General features: G+C 43.1%; 2 protein-coding genes across 4 annotated transcripts; one reads left to right on the forward strand and one right to left on the reverse strand.

The window, feature by feature from the left end:
* Positions 1 to 5,699: 5,699 nt before the first annotated feature.
* On the reverse strand, positions 5,700 to 6,911 carry mrpl36 (mitochondrial ribosomal protein L36). 3 transcript variants are annotated; one of them, XM_014177966.3, is made up of 2 exons: positions 6,836 to 6,911; positions 5,700 to 6,170 (listed from the first exon to the last, which is right to left on the reverse strand). In XM_014177966.3, exons 1-2 carry the CDS (start codon positions 6,866 to 6,868, stop codon positions 5,787 to 5,789), a joined length of 417 nt encoding a protein of 138 aa, XP_014033441.1. In that variant the 5' UTR covers positions 6,869 to 6,911; the 3' UTR covers positions 5,700 to 5,786. The 3 variants fall into 3 exon arrangements, with proteins under 3 accessions (XP_014033441.1, XP_014033443.1, XP_014033444.1); XM_014177968.2 differs by having other exon boundaries at positions 6,578 to 6,885; XM_014177969.3 differs by lacking the exon at positions 6,836 to 6,911 and adding an exon at positions 6,413 to 6,565.
* Positions 6,912 to 6,921: 10 nt separating this feature from the next.
* On the forward strand, positions 6,922 to 10,222 carry LOC106588702 (NADH dehydrogenase [ubiquinone] iron-sulfur protein 6, mitochondrial). Its single transcript, XM_014177965.3, has 4 exons — positions 6,922 to 7,108; positions 9,238 to 9,291; positions 9,478 to 9,600; positions 10,089 to 10,222. The coding sequence occupies exons 1-4, from the start codon at positions 6,965 to 6,967 to the stop codon at positions 10,155 to 10,157; spliced, it is 390 nt and encodes a 129-aa protein (XP_014033440.2). The 5' UTR covers positions 6,922 to 6,964; the 3' UTR covers positions 10,158 to 10,222.
* Positions 10,223 to 10,686: the final 464 nt, after the last annotated feature.

The following is a 10,686-nucleotide window of genomic DNA, read 5'->3' on the forward strand; positions in this document are numbered from 1 at the left end:
AGGATGGTATTAGACAGGTGATGAGCGGTGACTGGTTTCCTCCAGAAGTGACTTTTGGCATTCAGTCCAACGGTTCAATCTTGGTTTCATCAGACCAGAGAATTTTGTTTCTCATGGTCTGAGAGTCCTTTAGGTGCCTTTTGACAAACTCCAAGCAGGCTGTCATATGCCTTTTACTGAGGAGTGGCTTCCGTCTGGCCACTCTACCATAAAGGCCTGATTGGTGGAGTGCTGCAGAGATGATTGTCCTTCTGGAAGTTTCTCCCATCTCCACAGAGAAACTCTGGAGCTCTGTCAGAGTGACCATCGGGTTCTTGGTCACCTCCCTGACCAAGGCCCTTCTCCCTGATAGTTCAGTTTGGCCGGGCGGCCAGCTCTAGGAAGAGTTTTGGAGATTCCAAACTTCTTCCATTTAAGAATGATGGAAGCCACGGTGTTCTTCGGGACCTTCAATCCTGCAGAAATGTTTTGGTATCCTTCCCCAGATCTGTGCCTTGACATAATCCTGTCTCGGAGCACTACGGACAATTCCTTCGACCTCATGGCTTAGTTTTATATATACAGGTGTGTGCCTTTCCAAATCATGTCCAATCAATTGAATTTACCACAGGTGGACACCAATCAAGATGTAAAAACATGTCAAGGATGATCAATGGAAACAGGATGCACCTTAGCTCAATTTCGAGTCTCATAATAAAGCGTCTGAATACTTATGTAAATAAGGTATTTATTTTTTCAGTTTTAAAAACATAAAAACCTGTTTTCGCTTTGTCATTATGGGGTATTGTGTGTAGATTGATGAGGGAAAACATTTATTAAATCCATTTTCGAATAAGGCTGTAACATAACAAAAAGTCCAAGGGGTCTGAATACTTTCCGACTGCACTGTATATATACACTACATGACTAAAAGTATGTGGACACCTGTTCGTCAACCATCTCATTCCAAAATCATGGGCTTTAATATAGAGTTGATCAACCCTTTGTTGCTATAACAGCCTCTACTCCTCTGGGAAGGCTTTCCACTAGATGTTGGAACATTGCTGTAGGGACTTTCTTCCATTCAGCCACAAGAGCATTAGTGAGGTCAGGCACTGATGTTAGGCAGTTAGGCCTGGCTCACAATCAGCGTTCCAATTCATCCCATAGGTGTTCGATAGGGTTGAGGTCAGGGTTCTGTGCAGGCCAGTCAAGTTCTTCCACACCGATCTCGACAAACCATTTCTGCATGGACCTCGCTTTGTGCACGGGGCATTGTGCGTCACTTGAGTGGGTTGAGTCATTGACGTGATCTTCCTGTCCGGGTTGGCGCCCACCTCGGGTTCGTGCCTTGGGGGAGATCTTCATGGGCTATACTCTGCCTTGTCTCAGGGTAATTAATTGGTGGTTTGAAGATATCCCTCTAGTGGTGTGGGGGCTGTGCTTTGGTAAAGTGGGTGGGGTTATATCCTGCCTGGTTGGCCCTGTCCGGGGGTATGGTCGGACGGGGCCATAGTGTCTCCCGCAATAGCTGCAATAGTTTATGTGTCGGGGGCTAGGGTCAGTCTGTTATATCTGGAGTATTTCTCTTGTCTTATCCAGTGTCCTGTGTGAATTTAAGTATGCTCTCTCTCTCTCTCTCTCTCTCTCTTTCTCTCTTTCTCTGCTCTCGGAGGACCTAAGCCCTAGGACCATGCCTCAGGACTACCTGGCCTGATGACTCCTTGCTGTCCACAGTCCACCTGGTCGTGCTGCTGCTCTAGTTTCAACCGTTCTGCCTGCGGCTATGGAACCCTAACCTGTTCACCGGACGTGCTACCTTGTCCCGGACCTGCTGTTTTTGACTCTCTCTCTCTACCACACCTGCTGTCTCTGACTCTGAATGATCGGCTATGAAAAGCCAACTAACATTTACTCCTGAGATCCTGACCTATTGCACCCTCTACAACCACTGTGATTATTATTATTTGACCCTGCTGGTCATCTATGAATGTTCGAACATCTTGGCCATTTACTGTTATAATCTCCACCCTGCACAGCCAGAAGAGGACTGGCCACAACTCAGAGCCTTGTTCCTCCCTAGGTTTCTTCCTAGGTTCTGGCCTTTCTATGGAGTTTTTCCTAGCCACCATGCTTCTAAATCTGCATTGCTTGCTGTGTGGGGTTTTAGGCTGGGTTTCTGTATAGCACTTTGTTACATCAGCTGATGTGAAAAGGGCTTTATAAATATATTTGATTGATTGACTGTTATGCTAAAACCGGAAAGGGCTTTCCCCAAACTGTTGCCACAAAGTTGGAAGCCATTTTATGCTGTAGCATTAAGATTTTCCTTCACTGGAACTAAGGGGCCAAGCCTGAACCATGAAAAACAGCCCCAGACCATTATTCCTCCTCCACCAAACTTTACAGTTGGCACTATACATTCGGGCAGGTAGCATTCTCCTGGCATCTGCCAAACCCAGATTTGTCCGTCAAACTGCCAGGAGGTGAAGCGTGATTCATCACTCCAGAGAATGTGTTTCCACTGCTCCAGAGTCCAACGGTGGTGAGCTTTACACCACTCCAGCTGACGCTTGGCATTGTGCATGGTGATCTTAGGCTTCTGTGCGGCTGCTTGGCCATGAAAATTGTGCTGACATTGCTTCCAGAGGCAGTTTGTAACTCGGTAGGGAGTGTTGCAACCGAGGCCAGACAATTTTTACACTTCTGCACTCTGCCGAGCCCGTTCTGTGAGCTTGTGTGGCCTATGACTTCAAGGCTGAGTCATTGTTTCTCTTAGACATTTCCACTTCACAATAACAGCACTTACAGTTGACCGGGGCAGCTCTAGCAGGGTAGAAATTTGATGAAATGACTTGTTGGAAATGTGGCATCCTATGATGGTGCCATGTTGAAAGTAACTGAACTCTTCAGTAAGGCCACTCTACTGTTAATGTTTGTCTATGGAGATTGCATGGCTGTGTGCTCAATTTTACACCTGTCAGCAACGGGTGTGGCCGAAATAGTCAAATCCCCTAATCTGATGGAGTGTCCACATACTTTTGTATATATAGTGTATATATATATACCGTTCAAAGGTTTGGGGTCACTTAATAAATGTCCTTGTTTTTTAAAGAAAAGCACATTTTTTGTCCATTAAAATAACATCAAATTGATCAGAAATACAGTGTAGACATTGTTAATGTTGTAATTGACTATTGTAGCTGGAAACGCCTGATTTGTAATGGAATATCTACATAGACGTACATAGGCCCATTTTCAGCAAACAATGGCACATTGTATTAGCTAATCCAAGTTTATAATTTTAAAAGGCTAACTGATCATTAGAAAACCCTTTGCAATTATGTTAGCACAGCTGAAAACTGTTGTTCTGATTAAAGAAGCAATAAAACTAGCCTTCTTTAGACTACTTGAGTATCTGGAGCATCTGCATTTGTGGGTTCGATTAAATGCTCAAAATAGCCAGAAACAAAAAACTTTCTTCTGAAACTCATCAGTCTATTCTTGTTCTGAGAATTGAACACTGTTCCACGCAAGAAATTGCCAAGAATCTGAAGACCACATACAAGGCTGTGTACTACTCCCTTCTCAGAACAGGGCAAACTGTCTCTAACCAGAACTGAAAGAGGAGTAGGAGGCCCGGTGCACAACTGAACAAGAGGACAAGTACATTGGAGTGTCTAGTTTGAGAAACAGATGCCTCACAAGTCCTCAACTGGCAGCTTCATTAAATAAAACCCACAAAACACCAGTCTCAACATCAACAGTGAAGAGGCGACTCCGGGATGCTGGCCTTCTAGGCAGAGTTGCAAAGAAAAAGCCAAATATCAGACTGGCCAATAAAAAGAAAAGATTAAGATGGGCAAAAGAACACAAACACTGGACAGAGGAAGATTTGAAAAAAAGTGTTATGGACAGACGAATCTGTTTGAGGTGTTCGGATCACAAAGAAGAATATTTGTGAGATGCAGAAAAATTAAAAGATGCTGGAAGAGTGCTTGACGCCATCTGTGAAGCATGATGGAGGCAATGTGATGGTCTGGGGGTGCTGTGGTGGTGGTAAAGTGGGAGATTTGTATAGGGTTAAAGGGATCTTGAAGAAGGAAGGCTTTCACTCCATTTTGCAACGCCATGCCATACGCTGTGGACGGCACTTAATTGGAGCCAATTTCCTCCTATAAGAGGACAATGCCCAAAGCACAGCTCCAAACTATTCAATAACTATTTAGGGAAGAAGCAGTCAGCTGGTATTCTGTCAATAATGGAGTGGCCAGCACAGTCACCGGATCTCAACCCTATTGAGCTGTTGTGGGAGCAGCTTGACCGTATGGTACGTAAGAAGTGCTCATCAAGCCAATCCAACTTGTGGGAGGTGCTTCAGGAAGCATGGGGTGAAATCTCCAGATTACCTCAACAAATTGACAACTAGAATGCCAAAGGTCTGCAAGTCTGTAGTTGCTGCAAATGGAGGATTCTTTGACGAAGGCAAAGTTTGAAGGACACAATAATTATTTCAATTAAAATCATTATTTATAACCTTGTCAACGTCTTGACTATATTTCCTATTCATTTTGCAACTCACTTGCAGTGAGTAGTTATATAATTAATTTGAGTCCAGAAATAGAAATGATTGGAGTGGAGGAAAGCAATATGCCTATTTGATATTCCAAATGACCTCCATGGCAACCAAAAACTTGGTAGCAATAATATTTTTCCCAATTATTAAGATCTATAGAACCTTTTGATCCTTATTGAAAGGGCATACACTTGAAGAGTGCAGAGGATATTGTGTGTGTGTGTGTGTCCTTGCTGCGTATTGTATGAGGATATTTATGGCGTTCGTGTTTTGTCGGGTTCTGTAAGCTACAGTATAATTATGAGGTTTTGGCACCACCATGTGGCATTGGACAGGACTTCTACAGTTCATAAGGTGGAAAAAGACTATACTAGGCTCAACATAGCTTTCACTTATCAACTTCTTTCAGATAAGTAATGATGAATGGTACGCCAGAAGCATACCACCCTGCATCCCACTGCTGGCTTGTTTCTGAAGCTAAGCAGGGTTGGTCCTGGTTGGTCCCTAGATGGGAGACCAGATGTTGTTGGAGGGCCAGTAGGAGGCACTCTTTCCTCAGGTCTAAAAAAATATCCCAATGCCTCATTGGGAAGTTAGATGGGTGTCCTGACTCTCTGTGGTCACTAAAGATCACATGGCACTTATTGTAGGGGTGTCAACCTGTCACCTAATCCTCCCCAGTTTACAATTGGCTCATTCATCCCCCTCCTCTCCCCTGTAACTATTCCCCAGGTTGTTGGTGTAATTGAGAATGTGTTTTCAGTCACCTTACCTGATTAAATGAAGAGTGGCAGACAAAGATAGGAAGCTATGGATGATGATTGAAATGTGACCAACTTTTCCTGTCATATCACACCAGTGAGGTTTAGGAGACCAAATGTGTCTTCATTGGATCAGCATCAAAGTTATTTAAAACCACTAAATGATGAATAGGTGCATTAGCTGTCATAGCAGTGACATTTTCTCCATTGAAGCGACAGTGCATTTAGGCTGCCATATTTCACTTAGTCAGCTGCTACTACATGTATCAGAATAGCTTCTTCTCTACTGTGTAGTTTTAAAAAGTATAAGGGACTTGTTGAGAAAGAGAGAAGACAGGGAGGTGGTGGTGATAGGTGACAGACAGCGGGATAGGAAAAGGTCAATCAGTCACAAACTTTAATGTGGCAATTCAAGTAACAAACAATTTAGAGGACCATACACACATTGTCATCACACCCCCTGCTCCTCTTCACCCCTGTCTCTGCTTGTGTCTGGGGTGAGCCTTACAGAACACAAATAGACGACCCCGCCGTACCACAAAGAAGCAGTCTTTACAGCGCCGTTTCAGAGCACTCTTGGTTTTCATCCCTGAAGCGGGCTGGAGGCAGGCCAGGTGCTGACACTGGCCTAGGAGGGAGCCACCATCCTGGGGAGAAGAGGCCAGGGGCTGGATGGGTCTACCCGGGGTCAGGAGCACTCTGGCTGGGTAGGATGTAAGGGAGGAGAGGCAGCGGGAGATGGTGGTGGCAGTGCTAGGGTAGATCCGGCTGAGGGTGTTCTGGGTTAGATGGCAGGTTAGGGAGCTGACGATGCGGTACAACAGGAGTGGTGCCATGGTGTCACCAACACCTGTCTGGAAAGAGAGAGACAATATTTTGGTTCACTTGCTTGGAGTTGTGATACCTCAGACTGTGTTCTTCCCATTCCTCCATTATCACCGATCTGACAGAACATGACAGGTGAAAGCAATAGCTGAAAGCCTATCCAGTCCTTTCAGCTACGAATGGTGCTGGAGGAGAGGAGGCAATCAAAATAATGCAGATAAAAATATAATATGCAGTGTCTATTACACTTTACTTATTCTGGAGAATATACATTTTTGTATGCTCTAGCAGCAGATTCCAGCTAGCTTTACAGCGCATGATTCATGCTCGATTCCCAAGGCCAGCCGCGATCGTCCTTCAACTGCCCGATTAGGCAAATGCAAGTACCATTACTTGATCAGAATAACTTTCTGAATGTAACTGAATATGCACCAACCTTTCATCTACAAGAACGGGTTAGATAGGGGAATAAACCCCTGAAATGCACCGTTTAATCAAAACAACACTGCCGAAGAAGGATTTCTCTAGCAGAGCTATCGCTTCTTCCTGGCTGTGACGTAACGCGAACGTTAGCAGTTTTTGTGTCGTTTCTTAACACACTTTCTCGCGTTCATTTCAACAGTAACGCGTTGCTGAATTGATAAACTACCACATCTTTACAATAATCCACTCCTTAATATGATAATGATGTTACTGTTGGTTGCAAACGATTCGTGAATAATGTCATGAAATTCCCAGCACTTGGACCAGGCGGACGTATTTGGAGGGCGGAGAATGTCCCTATTCTTTGCAAAGCATCCTGGGTACAGAGTCCATTGTAAACATGGCGGCCGCTGTGCATCGGATTCTGTCCTTCAGTAGAAATGCTAAAGTGTTTGTATCACCTTTGAAGACGTCGGCGCTTTCTGTACAGCGCTACAGTCTAGAAGTGTCGACCACTGGAGAGCAGGTTACCCACACTGGACAGGTAAGTTAAGGTTCTAACGTTAGGCTTGTGTGTGTTTGCTTCCCCGAAAATATGTAATTTTGCTACTAACGGCACACACTTGCACCACGACCAAGCCTTTGGCATAGTGTTAGATGTTGGTGTTATCAATTAGGATTTGCACCCTTGGTCCAACTTCAGTTAGCTGCTCACCCACTACAGTAGTGGGGTGGATAGGCGTTTTCACAGTCGGTAGACTTTGCCACATCGGTCAAGACAAAGCTAGTCAGAGCAAAGGCAGATGACACTTTAGCTAACTAGCTGGAGTGTCATTGTACATAGCTAACTGTATGCTATTTTATTGATGGTTGTGATGAAACTAAACTGGGATCATGTAATGTATGTACATGTGATCAGTTATCTCGTATCTACAGTGCCGTTCCAAAGTATTCATACCCCTTGGATTTCTTCACATTTTATTGTGACAGTGGGATTCAAATTGATTTCCTTCATTTTTTTGTCAACAAGCTACTCAAAATACTGTAACGTCAAAGTGGAGGAAAATTCTATTTATTTTTATTTTTAATATGATGGTATATTGGCCATAATGGCTGTTCTTATAATGGCAGCCCTTATCCGTGGTATATTGGCCGTATACCACAACCCCCTGAGGTGCCTTATTGCTATTATAAACTGGTTATCAACGTAATTAGAGCAGTACAAATATTTTTTGTCATAGATGTGGTATACAGTCTGATATAGCACGGCTGTCAACCAATCAGCATTCAGGGCTCGAATGACCCAGTTTATAATACAAATTAGATCACTAAAATATAGTTGTTTCATAAGTATTCAGTCAATTTGTTTAGGCAAGCCTACATTAGTTCAAAAGTACAATGTGGCTTAACAAATCACATAATGGACTCACTGTGAAATAATAATAATAGGGGTTGATTTATTTATTTATTTTTATGTCTAACCCTTCCTCTGTCCCCCATACATACATCTGTAAGGTCCCTCAGTCAAGTATTGAATTTCATGCACAGATTCAACTACAAAGACCAGGGAGCTTTTTGAAAGTGTCATAAAGAAGGGCAGTGATTGGTAGATGGATAACAATAACAAATCAGACATTGAATATCTATTTAAGCATGGTCAAGTTAATAATTATCCTGTGGATGATGTATTAAACCACAAATGATACAGTCCTCCTTCTGAACTGAGCTGCAGAACAGGAATGAAACTGCTCAGAGATGTTACCATGAGGCCAGTGGTGATTTTAAAACAGCTACAGAGTTCAGTGGCTGTGAAGAAAACTGAGGATGGATCAACAACATTGTAGTGACTATAATAATTACTTAAAAGACCAGAGTGAAATGTAGAATGAAAATATTCCAAAATATGGATGCAATCAAGTAATACAGCGACATAACTGCCAAGGAATACACTTTTTAGCCTAAATGCAAAGCCTTATGTTCGGGGCATTGGTATGCTTGACATTGGCAAATACCGGGGTGTTTTTTAGGATAAAAATAAATGGGATGGAGCTAAACTCAGGCAAAATCCTAGAGGAAAACCTGGTTCAGTCTGCTTTCAGCAGGACAATAACCTACAACACAAGGCCAAATCGCCACTGGAGTTGCTTACCAAGAAGACAGTGCATGTTCCTGAGTGGCCAAGTTACAGTTTTGACTTAAATCTGCCTGAAAATCTATGTCAAATAAATTGCTGTCTAGCCATGATCCCCATTGTCTTAACAGAGCTTTCAAGACTTTTGAAAAAAAATAATGGGCTAATATTGCACAATCTAGGTGTGTAAAGCTCTTAGAGACTTACCCAAGAAGATGCACAGCTGTAATCACTGCCAAAGGTGTATATACAAGTATTAACTCTGGGAGCTGAATACATTTGCAATGACTATATTTTAGTTACTTAATTTATAGAAATATTTTTAAAATGTTAACATTTTTCTTCCACTTTGACAGAGTGTTTTGTGTAGATTGTTGGAACAAAATGACAAATCCATTTGAATCCTACTTTGTAACACAATAAAATGTGAAGAAATCCAAGGGGTATGAATACTTTTGCAAGGCACTGTAGATCATAATCCCAGCTATATCTGATTGTACTAGCTATGTTCCTAATCAGTGTCTGTCTGCATGTTGTTTCAGGTGTATGATGAAAATGATCCCAGGCGGGCCAGGTTCGTGGGACGACAGAAAGAGGTAAAACTACATCCAGTCTGGAAGGGCAGCCATGGTGCTAAGGGGGCTGTTGATTCATACAACAACCTGTTGAAATACGGCCTAAAGCTGGGCATTGATAGGTTTACAATGCAGAATCTTGAGCAGTCCACTGAGAGGGAATGTTTACTACAATACAGAGTGGACTACAATGCTGTGTGTTTCCAGGTGAACAAGAACTTTGCCATCAAGCTGGTGGCTGAGGAGCCGGTCAGTGGCATTGAGGCCAGAGTGGTGTCATGTGACGGGGGTGGAGGAGCACTAGGGCACCCCAAAGTCTATATCAACCTGGTAATAATTTCTTTAGTATACACTAGTTAGTCTACATGACTGTGAGGTGTACACTAGCTAGAGTGGTGTCCTGATGAGGGTGGCGGAGCCCTGGGCCACCCAAAAGTCTACATCAACCTGGTAATGCTCATAAGCTCTCACCACATTACAAGCACAAGAGTGGGCGTAGCGATATTGTTTTACATTTTTCCATCTTAAATCCAATTCGCATGATTCATGCAAGAACGGCATTGCACCACGCAAGCCATTGTTTTTCAATGGAGGTGTGCTTTGGAGTCAGTGCCACTTCTGAGTTCAAGTAAATTGATCTTTAATAACCTCACGCTGCGCCTGACCTCATGGCGCACTTGGTGGCTTGCGAATAGGCCTTTACATCAGGTAGAGTTCCTGTTTTTCAGCTTCATGCTACACAGTGAATTGGTCTATTTGATGTGACGTTCTCTTGTCCTAATGTCTGTTTGCTGTCTTCTGTCTGTGTGTTTCTCCAGGATAAAGAAACTAAAGTGGGCACATGTGGCTACTGTGGACTGCAGTTCAAACAGACCCATCATCATTGAGACTTGTTCTCAGTCAATCTCGCTCTGTTTAGTGTTATTCTGCTTAATAAATGATATCTGCTATTCTCCTGTCTCTGTATGAGTTCCTATGAGTGGTGGGTATATGCATATGGAAGCTCTGACAGTTGGTGACTGCCTAGTCTTGGCACCCAGACCCAAATCAAGGTTCCCAGGAGAGACTAGTAAATGTCACAATGGTAATTGAAATGAGTTGTATTTCTGGACCCTGCAGAAAAACGTCTGGGATTTAACATTTTACAGTTCCCCATCCCACTGCCAGAGGGCAGCATTGGCTGACTTGTCAAAAGTGTTCATGCAATCAATAATTCAGTGAAACAACAAGGTGAAAGACAGACAGGGTGTTGTGGTTACTGTAGAAGCTGTGATGTGGTTAGTTTTGACAAGGGACTAAAGAGTTATTATGTGTGTGTGGCAACAACACAAGGGCTTATTAAAGAGTTATTCTGTGTGTTTGTAGCAAAAACACAATAGTTATTCTGTTCAAGTGGCACTTCCAGTGCTGGTATCT

This window comes from Salmo salar, chromosome 27 (assembly GCF_965601325.2).
Source record: "Salmo salar chromosome 27, fSalSal1, whole genome shotgun sequence".
NCBI lineage: Eukaryota > Metazoa > Chordata > Actinopteri > Salmoniformes > Salmonidae > Salmo > Salmo salar.

Coding starts and splice junctions, on each gene's coding strand:
- mrpl36 (XM_014177966.3), bottom strand. CDS start 6,868: ATGACATTATTCACGAATCGTTTGCAACCAACA. Junction 6,171..6,835: donor CGAATCGTTTGCAACCAACA/GTAACATCATTA, acceptor CTCTCTTTCCAG/ACAGGTGTTGGTGACACCAT.
- LOC106588702 (XM_014177965.3), top strand. CDS start 6,965: ATGGCGGCCGCTGTGCATCGGATTCTGTCCTTCAGTAGAAATGCTAAA. Junction 7,109..9,237: donor AGGTTACCCACACTGGACAG/GTAAGTTAAGGT, acceptor ATGTTGTTTCAG/GTGTATGATGAAAATGATCC. Junction 9,292..9,477: donor TCGTGGGACGACAGAAAGAG/GTAAAACTACAT, acceptor GTGTGTTTCCAG/GTGAACAAGAACTTTGCCAT.